Source organism: Miscanthus floridulus, chromosome 17, assembly GCF_019320115.1.
Source record: "Miscanthus floridulus cultivar M001 chromosome 17, ASM1932011v1, whole genome shotgun sequence".
In the NCBI taxonomy this organism is placed as follows: domain Eukaryota; kingdom Viridiplantae; phylum Streptophyta; class Magnoliopsida; order Poales; family Poaceae; genus Miscanthus; species Miscanthus floridulus.
Window position 1 is genome coordinate 58646445 of NC_089596.1, and position 21957 is coordinate 58668401.

General features: G+C 45.5%; 2 protein-coding genes across 9 annotated transcripts; both read right to left on the reverse strand.

Moving 5' to 3' along the window:
• Positions 1 to 1546: 1546 nt before the first annotated feature.
• LOC136517245 (uncharacterized) lies at positions 1547 to 4412 on the reverse strand. Of its 8 annotated transcripts, XM_066510776.1 has the most exons (6): positions 3437 to 4412; positions 3014 to 3355; positions 2344 to 2414; positions 2121 to 2263; positions 1959 to 2049; positions 1547 to 1826 (listed from the first exon to the last, which is right to left on the reverse strand). In XM_066510776.1, the coding sequence occupies exons 2-4, from the start codon at positions 3312 to 3314 to the stop codon at positions 2159 to 2161; spliced, it is 477 nt and encodes a 158-aa protein (XP_066366873.1). In that variant the 5' UTR covers positions 3315 to 3355; positions 3437 to 4412; the 3' UTR covers positions 1547 to 1826; positions 1959 to 2049; positions 2121 to 2158. The 8 variants fall into 8 exon arrangements, 7 of the variants coding, with proteins under 7 accessions (XP_066366873.1, XP_066366879.1, XP_066366878.1 ...); XR_010774246.1 differs by having other exon boundaries at positions 1923 to 2049; positions 3014 to 4412; XM_066510782.1 differs by having other exon boundaries at positions 2355 to 2414; positions 3040 to 4412.
• Positions 4413 to 5163: 751 nt separating this feature from the next.
• On the reverse strand, positions 5164 to 12343 carry LOC136517244 (ran-binding protein 1 homolog b-like). Its single transcript, XM_066510774.1, has 4 exons — positions 12044 to 12343; positions 11801 to 11952; positions 11570 to 11695; positions 5164 to 5664 (listed from the first exon to the last, which is right to left on the reverse strand). Exons 1-4 carry the CDS (start codon positions 12223 to 12225, stop codon positions 5456 to 5458), a joined length of 669 nt encoding a protein of 222 aa, XP_066366871.1. The 5' UTR covers positions 12226 to 12343; the 3' UTR covers positions 5164 to 5455.
• Between the last annotated feature and the right edge of the window lie 9614 nt (positions 12344 to 21957).

The following is a 21957-nucleotide window of genomic DNA, read 5'->3' on the forward strand; positions in this document are numbered from 1 at the left end:
CGATGCCACGGCGCGTACCGACGCCAGGATCCACAAGCTCCCTCTCACCCAATCTCTCAAAACGACTAAAAACACGCACACACGCCCGCTAAAACAACACCCCCTAGACGGTTCTGCCCGAACCGCCCAGGGGCTTGGGGGCTACACCCGCGGGTGCGCTCGCGCGCACCCGTCGGCAAGACAAAAATCTCCCGAACGATTCTACCCGAATCGCCCGAGGGCTTGGGGGCTCCTGTTGGGTTCATAAACCCGAGGTCCCTTGGGGACCGGCTTCCGCGCCAAGGCTCGGCCCAAGAGTCTAAATACAACAGGCCGGAAGGACGGCCCAGTCGCCGACTAGAAGGTCTGGACCAAAAGGAGCGGTGCCCGCTCGTTGACCCCTTCGGCCCACCACTCCGATCGGAGCACTCGCTTTGGCCTCCAGCCGCCTCCGGACGCCCTCTCCGATCGAAAGGCCTGGCCCAAAGCGCTACTTCCGACTCTGACCCCGTGTCCCTCCGACCAGGGCTCGTAAAAACCCTGCTCACCGCTCTTCTCTGACCGGCGTACTTAGAGCCGACTAGAGCCATCCGACCGGGGACGCCCGCTCGGTAGGAACCAAGAGACGTGCAGAGGAAAGCAAGGCAAGGCTCACAAGTCAAAACCACTATACCAGGGACCATACCCTGCACGGAACAGTACTCTGCAGCCACCCTGACACAAACAGTATTATAGGCGCCGACATCTCCCTCTACAGTATTGTAGGCGCCACTAAAAACTCCCATACGGTAAGACCCCCCACGTGTCTCTGGGCACCGATAGCGTTATGGGCACCGAGATTTACCGTACCGGGTGAATGTGGTGAGACTCCTCACATGCCTCTAGACATCGAACAGTATTCGCAGGTACCGACGTCTACCGTCCCTAAAGAAGGCAGCACGACCTCCCGCATACATCTGACATTCTACAGTAACATCAACAGTGTTGTAGGCGCCTACCATTATCTTGTACCCACCGGTATGGGCAACAAGGCTCGGTAGGCGTGGGCAACAAGGCTCGATAACATACGCACCCTTACTCTCTCACTTGTAAAGCCGTCCCCTTCATCTATAAAAGGAGGTGCGCTTCCTTCAACACGGGGAGTCGATTCCAGTTGATCAGAGTTCCTTAGATCGATAGCTCACAACCACAGAACCGCCAGGTTCGGACCTCAAGCACCCGCTTGAACACTTAGCTCATAGCGAAGTTTCTGTCACTCTCGGCCCTTCCGACCGGAGCCGACCGGACCTCTTGTACACCATCTCTCACTTTCTCGTTTGTAACCCCACTGCAAACTTCGAGCACCGGGGCTCAGGAATAAAGTCACCGACCGACCCCGATTGGACGTAGAGCACGTTGCCTGAACCAGTATAAATCCTGTGTCATTGAGTGCTAGGCCATCTCCGATCACAACGTACAACAAAACTACAAATATACAAATATTCACTAGCTGGTCACTTTCTGCACCGACAAGTATATTCTTTGCACATTGGTCCATCATGTGAATTGTAGTCTCAGGGAGTCAGGCTAAAATTCAATTCCATAGATAACCTAGAAAGTATGCAGAGTTTTGTCAAAAAAATCAAAATTGTAATAACCTTAACTGCGTAACATTCCTTGATTGGGAGATAACAAATGAATAGATGGCATGCGATCAACTAATATACAATATCATCTTGGAACTCTAAAGTTCTTTATCATTGTCATCATCTCTCGAGTCGTGAAAACCATAGATGACTACTTCGCATCTTCTCATCTTCTGCCTTCCCTGTTGCTGGTTTTTTGTCATCGTCATCACTTTCCAGACCCTGTAGAAGCGCAGTGCTGTCAGCACAAATCAAATAACAGCAGAGAAAACTAGCTGCCTCACTTCTAAACATGTCGAGCTTTTTAGCCAGGTATACCATAGCATGACAAAGAACTAGCAAGACAGGAATCACCTTTCCATCATATTCCTTTCTAGCAAGGACCTCTGGAGCAATGTAAGCTGGTGTCCCGACAGTTGATTTTGGTTGAGAGTGCAACAGAGGACTGAAAAAAGAGTATGATTATAGTGTTCATTTATCGGCAAGCTGCTTACTGAAGTTTATAATCTGCAATACCTTGGAGGAACCAACATCACATATCTTTAGCCGAGGTGCTATACTACCATCCAGGAGGTGCAATACGTTAGTTGGAGAGAACTATATACCATTGAATGACAATAGCTAACTCCTGAAATCATTTGTTGGAAGAAGAATCTTGCCTACAGAGAACAAATAACTGTCATTAGAAGTACATATCTTAGGTCATATTAAAGACTCCCATGTAGTAAAGCTGATCTACCTCATCCTCACTAAATCTTCCAGCATTGCAAATCCATTCAAATAGCTCACCTCCAGCAGCATATTCCATACCTATGGCCAAATGTGTGGGAGTTAGCACAACCTGAAAAACTAAGTCTCTCTTTAAATTTGTAATTTGGAAATGGTAATAAATTTAAACTTTGAGACATAAATGTAATAATGACAATTGTGCCCTGTCCTACTGTTTTCCGTAGTATGTAAGCTTCATGAGAGAACTATGTTGGCAGCATTATAAAGAGGTCTCCAATTAGTTGAGACTTGAGAGGACTGCTAGTTACTGCTATAATCATAATTGACTCATACTTGCTGCAGCCAATTTCATTCCAAAGAAGCTAGTTGCAAGGAACACTGCTTAAAGGCATGCTGCAATGAAATGCTGAAGAAAAACACTGAGAGATTAAAAGGAATTCAGGCTAGACTATGGGACTGAAGTTCCATCTAGTGATAATTCTCCTTCACTCTACCTAGTTGATATCTCTTTTTCGGACCGTAAGGGTGTGTTTGGTTTCCTGCCTTTCTTCTAGCCTGGTTAGGAAATAAGCCAGGCTAGCCTAAGCCTCCTCCTAGCAAATCAAGATGGACTTTTGGTTGCATACACTATCTAAGCCTGGCTAGCAGCTAGTGTATCTTCTTTGCATAGGTAATTTTACCTCCTTTGAGGCAATGTGTCGAGCACCTGGTGAACGCACGCCAGCCTGAGCGCGTCGCTTCTGTCAAGCTTGCCGCGGCCTGCTGCTGCTCCACGCTGCCGTCCTTATCCGCCATGGTGGTGGTGCCCGACGACGCCGGGCTGTTGGCCAGCGATGAGAGCCGCCTGAAGGATGCCAGCCGACGCGACAGCTCCGACTGCTGCGGACGGCACCACGCCAGCCCGTCGGGGGCCACCACCGCGTCCTCCGCCGTGCAGCACTTGGTGGCCGACGCCAGCACCGGCCTCCACGGCTTCGGCATCGTAGTCGTACGTGTGTGAGCTAGCTAAACAGCTGTGCCGCCTGCCGCGCCAGAAGTAGCTAGCTTAGCTAGCTGCGTGTGCATGTGAGCAGAGCAGGTGTGGAGGGAATGAGTTCAGGTACTTCGGGGACGACAGGAGGCTCCAGGACGCGGTACACCGAGCGCCGCGGAGGTGATCCGGCAGGGTCGCAACGCCTTCGACTGCATCTGCAAGATCTCCGTCGTCTCGGCGCTGACCGCCTTCTTCTTGCACCTCTCCGATCACCCGGGGGACGACGAGGAGATCGGCGGGTTCATGTTCGACTTCCTGTTCGCGGCGCAGGACGCGTCCACCTCGTCCCTCTGCTGGGCGGTGTCGGCGCTGGACTCCCACCCGGAGGTGCTGGCCCACGTGCGCGCCGAGGTGTCGGCCGCCTGGTCCCCGGACTCCGGCGAGCCGATGACGGCGGAGACGATCCAGGGGATGCGGTACACCCAGGCGGCGGCCCTGGATGCGTCTCCTCCCCTGCTCCGTGTCCTCCCACACCGACGGCCCTGGATGCGTGAAGTCCGGCGGCCCTGGATTCGCGAAGGTCGCGGCAGGGGCATGCGGGGCCGCCGGGACGAGCAGCGCGGCGGCGAAAGAAGGGGAGCGGAGGAGCAGAGCGCGAGCGGAGGAGCAGCGCGGGGCGGTGACGACTGACGAGAATGCACAGGACGGCTTGGCCAAGCCTGGCCAGCAAAAAAAACGAAAGTCCATCTAGTTTTTCCACAGCCAGGCAAGCTGGTTTAGTTGGGCCTGACTTACCAAACAATGGCTTCCTAAAGTCTAAAGTCTGGTTGGAGTTAGCCAACCCCCAACTAAACAGACCCTAAATCAAGTAGCACAAACAAAAGTGCCATGTATTAACTTGGTAAACTGATCATCCTACGTTGTCAAATTACATGAGCATATTCATTTGTTTGGGTTATTAAACAGAGATATATATTAACTTTCTGCTTAGCAAAACTACTGTCTCCATGGGTTAAACAATCGATAAAACATCTACAGATCAAGATCAATAGCTAGCTACTATCATGTAACTACAAATCTATTACTTTTAACTACTGCCGCACTAAGACGTCACCGTCAGTTTGGATATGGAGTAAATGAAATCAGTGCTTAACATACTTCTCTGCAACGAAGTCTAGATCCACCTGGATCCACCTTCAGTCGCTGCCATCACAAGCTCCAGAGATGAGCGCCGCCACCGAAAGAGCTCCCTGGCCGCCGAAGTCGCCGACGACGGATCTAGCCGCGCCACTACCGGAGGGGCCGCGCCCCGAGTTGATCCAGGCAGCAGCTGGACCCCGTAGATGTTGCTTTTGATGAAGTCGAGCACAAGGAGGTCGCCGGCGGGGGTGATCTCGACGGCGTGCGGCTCAATCCCCAGCTTGCTGCCATCGAACCCTCCCGGCAGTGGGACGGCCGCCGCCTCGGCGAACAGGAGCGCGGACGCCATCAGAGACGGTGCGTGGAGGATGGCATGGCGGCGGACGACAGCGGCTAGAACCTAGATGAAGATTTTTTTTTTTTAAAAAAAAGAAGATATTCATACACCTCCCTACATGGAATTTCCAGTTACATCTTAGTCGAGAGGATCATACACTCCATCCGTATCTTACCCAACCCACCCGTATCTTACCCGACCCACTGTCATCCCTACCTACATAATTTCCAGTTACATCTTAGTCGAGAGGATACGTGTATGAGATACATCACATGTATACGCATGAGCTAAGACACCTGATCTATCAATCTCGACACTCATTCTACTCCCCATGGGGCACTGGCATAAAGTAAAGTATTAATACAACACATGTATGTGTATTGAACCAAATAAAAAAAATATAGGATGCACCTTATATGAATGAATTTACCGCAATCCATAACGATCCATGCAGTAAAATACTAGCGACTCACATACCAAACGTTCCACAACCCCGATGGACTCCAAGTTTTTAACAAAACCAAGCCCGGACCAAACCAGACTAGACCTGAGACTGCTCCAACTCGCCCCCAAATGTTAGCAGTCATATTTCATGGCTAACGGGCACCAAACTTCCACTGGAAGGACACAAACTGATTCGGCACCAGGTGGATCTGCGTGAAACAACACCAACTACTCGGCTGGGGCTGCGTCAGATTTGGTTTCGTTCACTTTGCCAGAATCAGTTGACTCCGACTTGCCACTTTCCTCAGATTTGCCCTCGCTCACAGTGAGCTTCTCCAGCAATTCAGCCGTGGAAGAACTATCTTCACCTTCCTTGCCCTCAGTCTTTGTAAGTGACTCGGCAATCTCCTCAATCAACTCCTTGAACTTCTTGCAATCTATATGAGATCAAAGAGAATTGTTGTCAGCGTAACTTAGTGAAATTCAGCAAGTTTTTGGAAGACACAACGACTACAGAACCGATAGAAGGAAAAGAAAATGGACAGTCTAGACATATACCTAGGGAGTATTTCACTTAACAGATGACATAGAAATTGACTGCTAGAACAGAAAACACAGAACTATGCATCTTTCTAAACAGACATATAAATTTGTAACACCTCTGGTGTTTTGACCTAGCACTAAAACTTGACATGTCATCATATGCATTGCAAAGCATTCATAAAGTAGAAAAATTTGAATGCATTCACTAAATAAGCTTTATTTCATAAGTTGTTATTTTATGTGATGTATGTGATCCAAAACTCTAAATAAAGATCATGACCACAAGGGTCAAATTTCATGTGATTATGTGAGACCATGTGTCAATTGACTCAAATAACCCTAATGGGCCATGTAACTGGTCAAAAATCATATTTAAGTAAAAAGGTAAACAAATCAAATTTGAATTCAAATTCAAACCATGAAAGTCCTTTTTGCCTCTTTTGTCTAATTCAAAATCCATTTAGAATTTGGGGGTGTGACAAAAAGCAAAGTTAAAGCTTATTTTATAAGGATCAACTTTGGTATTCAAAGTGTTTGAAGTTTACATATAAAATTTGAAGTAATTTTGAAATGATTCAAATGCTCAAATGCACCCCAAATTCAAATTTCAAAATGGAGGCAGAATTTGAAAATGTTCATTTAAGCAAAGTTGTAGAACTTTTGATTTTGAACAACTTTTATTTTTGGAGATTTTCAACTTCTTTAGAAAATTTGGGAGTAATTTGTAAAATGAACTCAGTGGCAATTCTGTAATTTTGGGTGAACAGTACACGACCACCGCCCCACCGCCGGCGTCCTTTCTCCGGTCTTCCAGGCGCGCCCGTGGCCGCCCTCGGCTTCGCGCTGGCACGGGAAGCTCACTGCGTGTCGTTCCCTCACTCATCTGGTCGCGCTATAAAGCTCCGACGACGTTATCTGCTTTTCTTACTCTCCTCTGTTTCCTGACACCGCCGCCTCAGCTCCGGCGAGTTCCCCTCGCCTCCTCAGCGCAGACCAGCCTCGGCAAAGCAGTGTTCCAGCTCCGTCTCCTCCTTGCGAACCCATCCCACCAACTGTAGTTGTCTGAGTCCACCGAGAACCACCGCTAGCGACCCTTCTTCCTCGCGGCCGGCGACCTCGACCGAAGCTCCGTTTCATCGCGGCCAGCATCATCTGGTGAGCCGTTGCCCTTGATTGTTGTCTCTACAGCTTCGTCTAGATGCTGTAGTGCTTAATCCACTCTTGCTTGGTCATTTTGCCCACTGCAGTCGCCGGAACACCGTCGTCGACGAGGTCTGCTCCGCCGTGATCACTGTCACCGTCGAACCACGTCACCGTAGCTTCTCCGGTCTCGCTCGTTGCTTCAACACGTTCGGTGTGAGCTACTGATGCTTCCTGGACTCTTTGTTTCACCGTTACCGGCCTTGTTTCGCCGGCGTAGCGTTGCTGTGCTGCTACATCCGCCATGGCCGGCGTCAGTCTTGTTTCGTGTCGTAATCAACCTCCATAATGCCACAGATCGATGCGCCTAGCCCTTGTGAACGTTTTGGTACTTTGGCCGTCGCCGTTGGGCTCACCGTCGGCGAGACAGCGTCGGTCAGCGCCGTCGTCGTCGCGGTCAAGGCCGGAGGTTAAGGATGACAAGTGGGTCCCGTATGTCAGCGACTGTGTAGTTCAAATGGAATTTTTCTATTTTCAGAAATGGATGAATAGTGTCTGTTTTTGTTATTTTTGTGTAGATTTATTTAGAGCTCCAAAAATTATGAAATTTTTTGTGTGACCTCTCTGTGATGAATATTATTTAGGAAAAATATGAAATATTGATTTACAGTACTTTTTGAATGTGATGAAAATTGCTCAATTAATTAATAAATATAATTTCCATGATTTTTGTAGGCCACTGTATAATTCCAAAAATTATGAAATTTGTTTTGGTACACTAATTTGTCATGAGGAAGCTTACATAAAATTTTGAGGTCATTTGGAACAAGTTCATTTTTGAGCTTATTTCCAAATTAATTCAAAAATGAATAAAAGCAAACCCTAAGTGTTAGATTAGTGTTTGATCTTGTTTTGGTCATGTTTTGTGACCAGTAGGGTTTCAAGGTCGTTTTGGTCAAGTCACTTGTGTGGTCCTTGATGGTAGAATTGCAAGTTGGTTTTGTTGGCTTGCAACTGTACCGTGAAGAAAAGTTGTACTCAAGGTGTTGTTATATTTCATGCACCATGAAAGCATCATGTTTACATTATCATCATGTTGAAGCATATGTTATTATTTCGTGTAGAATCCGAGAGTGAACCGATCCTAGTTGAGCAAGTTGTGGAAGAATCCCTGGTTGTCTCGGGATTCGATAATTGTAGTACTGATCCGGAACCCGAGATCGTCAACGAAGGCAAGCCTCGGTTTATGCATTAAACCATTACCTTGTTTACTTTGAAAAGTTTATCACCTATGTTACCTATGGCATTAAGTTGACTTATTCAAATGTTACCTACTTGATGCATTGCCTACCTTGTTAATTGTTTACCATCCTTGAAGATGATTTTATTTACAAAGGCGTAGAATGCTTAGTATGCTTTGCTTTATGGTAGGCTTTCAAAGTAAAAGTTTCGATACAATCAAAGATGGCATACTGGCCAAAGAAAGAAAGAAGATAGAATGAACTAGAGACTAGTCGGGTGACTTATCTTGAATGTTGGGTAATGTTGCCGACTATGTCGCTTAAAGGCCACTCATTGTGGATCTTCTGAACGAGACACTTTGTAGTACTGGTCACATACTCCGGTAAGCCTACTTCGGCTAATCCGATACTAAGACGAATGCCCACGCACTGGGAGTGGAGAGATGGCGGGAGTAGCGTGTACCCTCGTGGCTGGAATGTGGCCGGATTTAAGGTGTACTGTGCTCTCGGGTGGCGTGGAGACGGCTTAGTATGGGAGGATCTGGTAGTGAGGTTAATATATGCAAGATTAAGTTCTACATATGTCGTGTGATAAGGAATCCCCAGCTGGGACTTGAATCAATTCGAATTGCCGGTGCTCCGCGGATATGAAGACTCGTTTCATTGCAGAAGCAATGCAGGACTGGTGAATTACTAAAACTTGAGAAAAGGAATGGAATGAGAAGGAATGGAACATGGGATATGAACACTTAGTATGAGATAATGAACCAAGAAGACTTAGGGGTAAAACTTGAAAATAGGATCAAGAATAGTAAGCTTTTGGCAAAGAACTTTTGAATCTTGCTACATCCTTACCTTGCCCAAACACCTGCATCTCTAAAAGTCTTACACCCCCTTTACGTCGGGTCAGTCTTGTTGAGTACTTTTGTACTCAGGGTTTGTTAACCCTTGTTGCAGGTGAGTCACATGCGCAGGCTTGTTTTAGTCCCTGCTGCATGTCTGTGTTCGAAGTTAATGACGATGAGGAATGATGAATGGCCTTTGGACAAGGCACTAGTTTGTATGATAAATAATGTTAATGTAATATTATCCCGCTATTATGGTTGTATGACACTTATGGTTTTGTAAGTTTGAAACAACTGGTTTGTAAACTATGTTATCGTAAGACTTCCGCTATATTTTACTCTGATGTATATATTTGAATAAACTGTTGTAATCTGCAATGTCTGTGATTGAGATCCTGTTCGGAAAAGATTCGTGGATGATTCGGGTTTCCCGAGGACACCCGACAGACCTGTTAAGTTGTTGGGAACTTGTGTACGCTATCAGAGGCCTGTTAAGACAACGATAGATGCACGTGGGCCCGATTTCTTAGGAGGTTCTGCCACAAAATTGACTGCCATAATAGAAAACACTACAGGGTCTAACACATGAGATCGAAGTCCATGTAATATGGTACCCTGATGTACTGTACAGATGCTAGACCGGTAGCAAGATTGTAACAAAACCCATTAATAATAGTGGAACTCGAACTATGAAGAGAAAGGCCACAAGCCTGCAACCAGATGAAGAACACACAACAGAAGTCTAACAAAGGCAAGGTTGTATAGCACGAAGAATGCCCTAAAAAGTATTCACTCATGACGTTGTAACTAATAAACACCGAGTAAGTTAGGAAGTTAACAACAAATATTTTGGCTAATTCACACTTCACTGAACTACCACCGAGCCTCTGGCAGTCACACAAAGCACAAATGAGAACATGCTTATCAATGTAATATGATACCCTCATGTACTGCAGTACAGATGCTACACAGGTAGCAAGATCTCAACAACACCCATTAATAGTGGAACTAAAACTATGAATAGAAAGGCTGCAGCCTGCAACCAGATGAAAAATACACAACAGAGGTCCAACAAAGGCAATGCTATCTATAGCACCTAGAGTGCCCTAAAAAGTAACACTCATGACGTTTTAACTAATAAAAAATGAGCTAATTAGGAAGTTAACAAAGATTTCGGTGGTTATTTCACACCTCACAGAACTACCACTAAGCTGGAGCTGACACAGAGCACACATGAGAACATACTTATTCATAAAGAGAATGTTGGTAAACCAAAGCTAGTGCCTACGATTGCCAGTAGGGAACTCAATTAAGTAAAATATGCACCAAAAAGAAGATACTGAGCAGTTGTAACTTGTAAAAGCCAACCCCTTCAAATATATAGGAGCACCAATGAAAATAAAATAATGTGTTAGCATAATGCAAACGCGGAATGAGCAAACTGGCAAAAAGCACTACCAGACCATTATTTGTAATATCAATATGTACTTCAGAAACTCTACATATCAACTGTCGCTATATAAAGGCTACATACACAACAATATGGTTGATCCATTTTACAATGTTGACCATGTGACATCTACTTTGGGTATTTTTCTTGTGAACTGCTCAGGAATCCACAAATCAAGGAGAATGTTTTACAGGGAAAATTTGAAAAAGCTCTATGGAGTGTAAACTAGAAACCTAAAAAATGGCTTGTTAAAACTAGATGATGCAAACTTGACATAAGAAATTTCAGACAAAGAGCCGGTAGAAAGGTACTGTGCAAATATGCCACCATGATAAATAAATTATGCAAACAATAAACCCCGGCAGGTTGTAATCAATTGATCACGCCACCTGGCACAGAAATGATATGAAATGATTAAGCCTCTTTCAACCACCACCCGCGGATGCATGCCTAATAATAATTCTCCTTAAAGAGAAGGTAGTGGTACATCATATATACTACAGCTGTAGAACTAACAAGCTATCGGATTATTACATACCAAAGTTCTCAAAATCAATATCCAGTGCCAGTTCAGTCACCACGTGTATTAGAATTTACTCTTTACAACACAAAACAATTCACCATCTTATTATTCATAGAAGCCAACATATCAAGCAACTCTCCTTTGTCAACACTCGACAACAATGAGATCCACAAAACTGAAACCAAACAATGGATAGAAATAAAGCCATATAGATGGCGATTTCGTTCATAAATGGCTTCTTTAGGATCACTCGGTAGAACCTTGAACCGTTGAAAACATTTAATCAACAAAACAAGGACCTTAAACTCCGGTAAACCTATTTGTTTGGTCATTTTGCAGTAACGCAAAGGGCAAGCCAACTAGTAGTTCCAAGCAGCCTATAATCGGATTGTCAGCTTAACAACCAGGCAGCAATCTCAACCCCAGGCCTCCAGAATTGGACGCCTGAGATTCATGCCTGGGCCAGGCAGCTTTGCCTGGGCTCAAACCAAATAGGCCCTAAAGATTTCATTTTAGAACACTGAGATTATGAAGTTCAACCATCTAGTATCAAACATATAGTTGGGCACAACAACCGGGTAAACGAGATGGAGAACTCACTTTCTACCGAACCAAACCTGATGGCAAACATCTCCTCCTTGAGTTCGCCATCTGCAAAGTCAGCAGCGTGCCAGACACACGACTTGTCGCTGCCGGCATGCTCCTGCATCTTCGTGGTGGAGGCCACTGCATACACAGCGCGGTATCAGTACCAAAATCCTACTCTTTGGGATCAACCAAAAGCTTAATAAAAATTGTGACGGCGAATTTCAAATAGAGAGAAAGGGATACCGAGATGGTTCGCGCAGATCTTAAGCGTCTTGGCCTGGCGCATTACTAGGCGGACCTTGCCGGTCTCCTTGTGCTTGAGAAGCTTGACGGTGCCCGTGCCTCGTTCCTTCCATTGGTTCCCGTCTTTGTCAAATCGGTACAGCTTCGCCTTCCTGCAAAACCCAAATCAGCACCAAATCAAGCGGGGGCGGGCAACCGGGCGCGTCAATGAACAAGGAGGTGGGGAGGGGGGCGGCGTCTCACATGTCGAGCAGGACGTCCTCGTCCTCCTCGCCGGTGGTGACGGCTACCTCCTCGAGCCGCACGATGGGGGCCACCTGGGCGCCCGTGTCCTCCTCCTCCCCCGCGGCAGCGGCGGCGGCTGAGGCGTCCTCCTCCACCTCAGCCGCCTCGGGTCGGTCCACGACGGGCTCCTTGTCCGCCATGAGATGAGGTGATCGCGGCGCGATTCGATTCGAAGAGGACGCGACGGCGGGGCTAGGGAGGGGAGACGGGTAGGTGTTCTCCAGAAGCTTTGGGAGCAGGGCTGGCTGAGCCTGCTTGCTAGGGTTTTTGTGCGCGGAGGGGAGACGTAGCCAGCGAGGATAGGCCCACTTTCAGAGAGAGGGGCCCACACGGTTGGAACTGCAATTTGCAAAGCAAAATCAATCCTGTTCGGTTGGCTAGTTCGTGAAGAAGTTCTGCTGACTGGTTTGTATGAGAGAAAAATATTGTTCCGATTAAAAATTTACGATCGTTTACGACAATCCACAGCCAAACGAACAGGCTGAATAACGATACGTACCGGAGGCCCAGACGGACGGACGCCTCGACGGCTCGCTCCCGCAGCACTCACGCTCCTCCTCGTTCTTATCCTTTCGCGTCCTGCACCTACACCCAACGACGTGGCCATCGCTGCCTCTCCCACCCCCGGTGTCCTCCTCTCCCACCCCAACGGCTCCTTCCCCCACACCGGCAGCCCCTACCCTAACACTCGATGTGGAAGCTGTGGCCACACCACGGCAATGCGTGGGCCGATATCGTCGACCGTCATGGCGGTCCTCGTTGCCACCACCAGCGATGGCCAGGCTCCGAAGCAGCTACTGTTGGCCGCCGTCGACCCCCGGCGGCCTCCCCCACCCCAGCGTCCTCCTCCCCCCACACCGGCGTCCTCCCCTACCAGGAGCCCCCAATGCCCGTAGATTCGGTGACCATGGCACTCCTCCCTCCCCCTTATGTTGCAATTGTATGTTTCAATTGTTTCAGGCGTTTTAGAGGTATGTTGTATTTATTTCATACGGATGTTGCAAAAGTAGATTGGGGATGTTGCACATGTTGCATATGTTGCAATTGTTTCATAGGCATGTTGCAAGAGTATGTTTCGAGCGTTTTCAGATGTTTCAGAGGTAAGTTTCATCTGTGTGTTTTCGGATGCATGTTATAATTGTGTTTATTTGGATGTTGTATATGTTTCACACATATGTTGTATGTGTTTTTTTCGGATGTTGCATATGGTTGCAATAGTTTTCAAGTGTATTTCAGGTGTGTTTTTCAAGTGTTTCATAAACATGTTTCAAGTGTTACAGCTGCCTTCAGACGTATGTTGCAGCCGTTGTATTTGGATGTTTCAAAAGTAGATCGGGTGTTGCATATCTCCTTTCTCCCACCTTCTGCAGCATCATCTCTCCCGGAGCCGGCAGGGCATCCATACGAATGAGGAATGGACAATGGGCATAGGACAAGGGAGCTGCTTGCGTCAGGCGCAAGCGAGGGAGCTCCGTACGGACGGATGCTGCCTCCGGAGCGGGATGGGCTCTGGATGGAGGGGGGTTGCGTACGTCGCAATTTGGGAGAACGAGCGCAAGCACGTGGTGACGTGGGCGCAGCCTACGTGAGGGGGCCGTAGTGGGTCGTCAAACGGAAGCCGCGTCCGGATGCAGACCTAGGGCCAAACGTCCGGGCGCTAGGCTTGCCGAAGCGAAAATCGGTTTCTTGCCTCGATACTCTCGCGTAGCCTTCAGCAGCTGCTTGGTTTCTTTGGGGTCGATTTCCATCCCACCCACCGGCCTTGGATTCCTGTTAGAATCAGCTGGTGGCAACGCCCCCAAAAATAAATTTCGGTGCTCAGAACGACGTGCTAATCCTGTGTAACTCAATCAATCTCACTGAGAACACGATCTTCAAGGGTGTGTAGTTGTAGATATGTGCATAGAGGTGTGCATGCTGTGTGTGAGTTTGTGCGAGTTCGCACATGTTTACTACAGTGTATCAATTAGGAGACGTAAAAAAATCATAAGCGAGCAAGTCGTCTGACTATAGTTTATCATAATAGTTTTTTATAACATTTGCAATTTGGTAAAGTAACAAAATCTAGCGTCAGTATATGCCATAGTCTTATAATAATAATAACAACAATACTTATAGCGAGCGTAAGAATATGTAAATTCTATTGGATGAATGGACTATTGAACCATATATTCTTCCATACCAATGTTCGCAAATAGGTTGTCTAAAGCAAGAAAAAGATTTAGACAGTAGTGTCGGTGTTTCGAGTAAACACTAACTAGTAAATTTGTATTTGTTGCGCGTTGGGTTTGGATGGTGTGCTAAAAGACACAATGTTTATACTGGTTCAGGCAGAATGTCCCTACGTCCAGTTTGCTGTTGCTGCTCGTGTTATTAGCACTGAAAGGTTCGTAGTAGGGGATACAAACGGTCGAGAGAGGGACATGTCCCAAGTCTCTGATGAAAAGATTGAAAGGGCGCTGAGAGCTTGGTTGCTGCTCAGTTATGTGTTATGTGATGCGTGGTGCGTTGATTTGTCCCCTTAGTGGGGTGCCCTGCCCTCCCTTTTATAGATCAAGGGGAGCATGGATTACAGACGGGAGAAAGAAGAAAAATCAGAGGCAGAGAAGGTCCTTCGAAGGTGTCGGGTCTTTCTTTTCCTTTGAGCATGTCCTGCTGACACGACAAACGGTGCTAGAGACAGCACGTTCGTTGATCCTGATAGGGCCGCGCTCTGGCTTCGTTTAGCAAGTGGTCACGTCCTATCCCACTTCGACAGACGGCGCGGCGCGCTAGGGTGCCCCCATGGGGCGCAGATGACGTAGAGTCCCCCACGTTCGTTACTATAGATGACATGAGTTTTCTCTTGGACCGTAGCGGTTGTCGTATGTTTCCGTCAGGATTCGTGTCCGAGAGCAAATGTCGGCGTCTATAACACTGTAGGACAAATGTCGACGCCCACAACACTATTTGGGCTCTGACATGTCTGGAAGGGCTTAAAGCGCCCGTCTGGTCATATCCTGACGGCACTTTTCTGCAGGTGTGCAGGGTATGGTCCTCGGTATTGCTGTTGACTTGAGTGCCCCGCCTTATCTACGCGCGTAGTGAAAGGTCCTAATATGGCTAGAGGGGGGTGAATAGTCTATTTAAATTCTACAAATCAACTAGAGCAATTTGATTAGTATGACAAATGATGAAATGCAAACTTGCTCTAGCTCTACAAGAGTTGCAAGCCATCTATCCAACAATTCTAGTAGCAATGATCACTTGTCACACAACTTGCAATCCTACTAGCTAGATGAACTAGGATAACAATGCAAGCTCTCAATTCTAATTACACTAAAGAGCTTGCTTCAACTAACTAGTTTGCAAGAATGTAAGTGAGTGAGTAACATGATTATACCGCCGTATAGAGAAATGAACCAATCACAAGATGAAGATTACGCCAATCACCGGGAGAATACAAATGACAAGAGACAACTGATTTTCTCTTGAGGTTCACGTGCTTGCCAACATGCTAGTCTCCGTTGTGTCGACCAACACTTGGTGGTTCAGCGGCTAAGAGGTGTTTCACAAACCTCGTCTACATAATTGGACACCGCAAGAACCTACCCATAAGTGAGGTAACTCAATGACGCGAGTAATTTACTAGAGTTACCTTTCGACACTCCGCCAGAGAAGGTACAACTCCCCTCACAATCATCGAAGGCGGCCACGAACAAACACCAACTCGTGCCGATCCTCCACCGCTGCACCAAGCCATCTAGGTGGTGGCAACCATCAAGAGTAACAAGCGAAATCCGTAGCGCAACACGAATACTAAGTGCATCTAGATGCAATCACTCAAGCAATGCACTTGGATTCTCTCCCAATCTCATAAAGATGATGAATCAATGATGGACATGAGTGGGAGTGCTTTGGCTAAGCTCACAAGGTTGTTATGTCATGAAAATGTGCAAGAGAGTGAGCTTGAGCCGGCCATGGGGCTTAAATAGAAGCCCCTATGAAATAGAGTCGTTGTATCCCTTCACTAAGCACTGATCAGGGTGACCGGACGCTCCGATCCTACTAACCGGACGCATGGCTCAGCGTCCGGTCGCCCGATGGCGGCCACGTGTCATCCTACATTCAACAGGAGTCGTCTGATCTCAACGATCATGACATGACCGGACGCTTCGGCACAAGTGACCGGACGCCGAACACCCAGAGTCTGGTCATTTCCAGTAAGCTCCCAGAGACGGCAAATCTTGACCGGACGCATCCGATCGACCTTGACCGAACACATCCAGTGTCCGGTCAGTTACCCTGACATCTGTGCAGCTACATCAGCTCTGACCGGACACGTCCTTCCAACGTCCGGTCAGTCAGAGGCCCAGCGTCTGGTCATATGACCGACGCTAGGTCATCACTGCCATGCTTGACCGGATGCGCCGGTCCCCCAGAGATCAGCATCCGGTCTGTTGTAAAACAGCGAGACTGACCCTCTTTCATCTCTATCACCTTCACCCTTGCTCAAATGTGCCAACCACCAAATGTATCACCTTATGCACATGTGTTAGCATATTTTCATAAATATTTTCAAGGGTGTTAGCACTCCACTAGATCCTAAATGCATATGCAATGAATTAGAGCATCTAGTGGCACTTTGATAACCACATTTCGATATGAGTTTCACTCCTCTTAATAGTACGGCTATCTATCCTAAATGTGATCACACTCACTAAGTGTCTTGATCACTAAAATAAAATGGCTCCTACATTTTATACCTTTGCCTTGAGCCTTTTTGTTTTTCTCTTTCTTCTTTTCCAAGTTCAAGCCTTTGATCATAACCATGCCATCACCATTGTCATGATCTTCGTCATTGCTTCATCACTTGGAGTAGTGCTACCTATCTCATGATCACTGTGATAAACTAGGTTAGCACTTAGGGTTTCATCAATTAACCAAAACCAAACTAGAGCTTTCAATCTCCCCCTTTTTGATAATTGATGACAACCCTTATACAAAGATATGAATTAAAGTTCATTTGAATTCATGTTGCTTGCCCAAGCATATTTACCATGTGTAAGGAATATGGACAAGTTTCATGAACTCCATATGGTAGCAATTTCTCCCCCTACATATGTGCTAAGAGTTTGGATTGTAGCTTTGCACATATGCTTAGATAGGAAATATAGGAGATAATTTCTACCAAATGATGCTAAGGTATAAGAGATGGACCTTTGAAGCGTCATACCAATCAGAGTGCACCATTATACCATCCTTAGCACCATTAGTAACTAGACATGCATAAAAACTAGAATACCCCATGAGATCAATATTACAAGTAAGGGTCTAATTTCCATATGATGAACGTAAGTCTCGTTACTTTATCTAGATAACTCTTGATAGCTAGATACCACTTGTAAATTCATGGGAAAGAAACCATTTTATGACTTATGCATGCTAGATTTTCATTTCATCATTCAAATCTACAACTAGCATACACCACACAACACATGGATATTGAAATTAAGAAATTGTACCATGCAAGCAAACATATGTAATGCACATTCAAATGCACCATACAAGTTCATGAGCTTGCTCCCTCTATTTGTATACTCAAAATGAATTGATCCCCTTCCTTTGTCATATCTTTCTCTCCCCTTTTGTTCCTTTGTTGTCTATCTTTGTATACTATTTCTCCTCCTATCACTTATCTTTGTTTCTCCCTATCACTTATCTTTGTTTCTCTCCCCCTTTGTCATCAATGACCACAAAGGCTTAAAGTATAGATAGGTTCAAATTATAGATAGGTTGGGGTGAAACCATGTGAAATGAGGATCATTTTTCAATTTGGTTCAATCTAGATTACTTGCAAAAGATATTTAACTCGGTTTGATCCAAGGACAAGCTTCTTCACACCTCCAAATAAGGGTTATCTTGTACCATGTTGAGTTAAACACTTATAGCTCATTTTATAGATAAAAACACTAGGTTTACAAGCCCACAAACATGTCATATGCTACCACTAGATCATTTCAAACACACAAGAAATAGTGGTAACACACAAGCATCAAATTTATTTGATTTTCATGAATGAGCCTATTCAAATGTGAAATATGTCTAGATGCACTAATCATGTCCTTAGCAAGGATGTATGTCATGCCAATCAATTTATACCTTGTATTGCTCGAAGGAGAGGCATGTCATATAATGGGGGTGCATCAATACATATTGGTGAAGTCAAGTATGTTCAATTTATTCCTTAGCTTGCAAAACCTCTTCTCATCAAGTGGCTTGGTGAATATGTCGGCAAGTTGATCTTCGGTGCCCACACTCTCTATGCAAATGTCCTCTTTTTGTTGGTGATCTCTTATGAAGTGATGACGGACATCTATATGCTTTGTTCTTGAGTGTTGAACCAGGTTGTTGGTAAGTTTGACGGCACTCTCATTGTCACATAGCAATGGCATTTGCTTGATCCTAATTCCAAAATCACTCAAAGTAGCCTTCATCCAAAGTAATTGAGCACAACAACTACCGGCCGAAATGTACTCCGCTTCGGCGGTTGAAAGTGCTATACTATTTTACTTCTTTGATGACCAAGATACAAGTAATCTTTCCAATAGTTGATATGTGCCCGATGTGCTCTTTCTCTTAACTTTGCATCCCGTATAATCGGACTCCGAATATCCAATCAACTCAAATCTTGCTCCTTTGGGATACCATAATCCAACATGTTGTGTATGCTTCAAGTACCTCAATATTCTCTTAGTTGCCTTCAAATGACTTTCTCTTGGTGAGGCTTGAAATCTAGCACACATTCATACACTAAACATCACATTCGGCCTTGATGCGGTCACATAGAGTAGGCTTCCAATCATAGACCGATACATCTTTTGATCCACCATGTTGCCACTATTATCACTATCCAAGCTTCCACTTGTCCCCATTGGTGTACTAATAGCTTTACTCTCATCCATTTCAAACTTCTTGAGCATGTCCTTGATATACTTGCCTTGACTCACAAATATGCCATTCTTCATTTGCTTGATTTGAAGACCAAGGAAGTAACTAAGTTCTCCAATCATAGACATCTCAAACTCACTTGCCATCATCTTGCCAAACTCCTCACAAAATTCTTGATTTGTTGACCCAAAGATGATATCATCAACATAGATTTGCATTACAAACAAGTCATTCCCAAGCTTCTTGGTGAAGAGAGTGGTGTCAACCTTTCCCATCTTGAATCCCTTAGAGAGTAGGAAATCCCTTAATCTCTCATACCATGCTCTAGGTGCTTGTTTCAATCCATACAAAGCCTTTCTCAACTTGTAAACATGGGTGGGTTTCTTTTTATCTTCAAAACCGAGAGGTTGCTCAACATACACAAGCTCATTGATGTACCCATTGAGAAATGCACTCTTCACGTCCATTTGGTACAACTTGATGTTGTGGGCATAAGCATAGGCTAGCAAGATCCTAATTGCTTCTAATCTTGCAATCGGGGCATATGTTTCTCCAAAGTCAAGACCTTCAACTTGAGTGTAACCTTGAGCTACCAATCTTGCTTTGTTCCTTATTACTATCCCATCTTGATCTTGCTTGTTCCGAAAGACCCACTTGGTTCCAATCACATTATGATTCTTAGGCCTCTCTACTAAATCCCATACTTGGTTTCTTGTGAAGTTGTTTAGCTCTTCATGTATAGCATTGACCCAATCAACATCCCTCAAAGCTTCATCTATCTTCTTAGGTTCAATGGATGACACATATGAGAAATACTCACAAAATGAAGCCAATCTTGATCTTGTTTGCACACCTCTTGAAATATCACCAATGATAGTGTCCAATGGATGATCTCTTGCAACATTGGTTGGTTGAAGCACTTGCACTTGATTGCTAGCATTTGATTGATCACTTGGTTGATATGTTGAACTAGCCACTTGTTGATCTTGCACACTGCCATCACTAGTGTTTGCTTGGATTTGATCATGAGAACTACTAGCTTGCACATTTGAGTTAGAGAGCACTTGATTCTTGTCATCTTCAACATCAATCACCACTCTAGGCCTTAACTCATCAATGTCCATGTTTCTCATTGCCTTGACCAATTGAGTTCCTTTCACATCATCTATATTCTCATCTTACTCTTGGGAACCATTTATTTCATCAAACTCCACATCATGAACCTCCTCAAGAGTACCACTAGCTAAATTCCAAAGTCTATAAGCCTTGCTAGTAGTGGAGTAACCAAGCAAGAAACCTTCATCACATTTCTTTTCAAACTTGCTCAATCTAGTGCCTTTCTTCAATATATAGTGATGAGGACATCAACACCAACGATACATCCACGCCGACACAAGTACCAGTTTCTGGTCCTATTACTTGTGCCCGTATTCATCACATTAATCATCAAGTAAGTTCACTCTTGAGTTCCTGTCCATCATATTTAGACCATGGAGACGCGTGCACTCTTGTTTTGGTTAGGAACCAGGGAGAGGGCCGAAAGGGACAAGGATTCGCGGAGGCTGAATTCGGACTCTAGGACAGCTCCAACTTGTGATGGTCACCACGGTCGCATACGGACTCGGATTGGGGCGTTCAAGTACTTCATGGAATCCTTATGAAGTATATTTTCATATGGATCTGGAATCAAGTCCATATTTGTTTTGAGGCGGCTGCAATGACTGAATTACTACTATGAGCTTGTCTGTCCAAAGGTGCTGCGTCACCTTAGTTTGGTCCAATGGGCCGTGTATCAAGTTGGGTCCATTAGGGATGTGTCCTAGGGTTGGAGAACGACCCCAACACCCCCCTAGTCGTCCTTCCACCTTCATATACTCCTTAGCCGCCACCAAGAATGGTCGGGTTTTGTTTAGATGAAGTTTAGTTCTCGCTACTTGCTTATAAGCGCGCGTGCTGGATCAGCCGCCCGTCTTCTTGTCTTCGGAACCCCACCTTAATTGAGATTGAGTTTGAAACTTTCATCTACATCTAGTAATTCAGTACTTGCTATACTTGTTCTGGCTAGTTCTTAGATTGCTTGCAGGACGAGTGCCCTAGTGGTCGGGTGACGTGCTCCACAAGATCGCGGCAGCCATTGGAGGTGGTGTATCGGTTGCTAAGGCGCAGCTTGGAAGGCTGTAGTCGGGCCATGAACGTCATCTCCACCCATCAATCGAGTTATCCCACACCTCTCATCGAAAGATCAGAAACAAACCCTAGCGGGTTCTTATCAGTTGGTAATCAGAGCAAGGTTTATCGATGAGAGTCTTCCAATCCTTCGTTGTTCTAATTTTTCCTATAGTCCAGAAAAGCCAAAAAAATATATAGTAGATTAGTTTTACCGCGATCCTATAAACCCTTTGAGCCTTTGCTAGCACTGCTTAGTTAGGGCTTGTTGAGTCGTCGGCTACATCGGTTGTGTCGAGTTGCTGGTCTTAGTTTTTGTCCTTTAGAGTTTCGAGTTCTTGTCACGTTCTAGTCACAACCGTGTGCTAACATATAAACCTTCTGTTGGCTGAATTCGAATACATCCTTGTGTTCAAGACCGAGTAGGAATCTGAGTTGGAGACCGAATCCCACGTGGTGTTGAGTTAGAGTTGGAATCGGTTTTTAGTTGGAATTGACAGCTACCTGGCTGCTATTGTGAGTCCGAATCTGAGTACATCTTTGTGCAGTAGTAGTCCTACTTATACTCAAACACTCCATGTCCTGCATATACGTTTTGGCGCGCGTTCTTTTTTTTATCGGAATACCCCTGTCCTTCGAAAAAAAAAGTTTGTGTGGTGTGTGACTCCTGTGAAGTCTTTTTGTTTATATAATCAGTTTTGAGGATCCCCAGAAAAAAAGAAAAAAAGAAAAAAAAGAAAAAAAAGAAAAAGAAGAAGAAGAAAAAAAAACAGAAA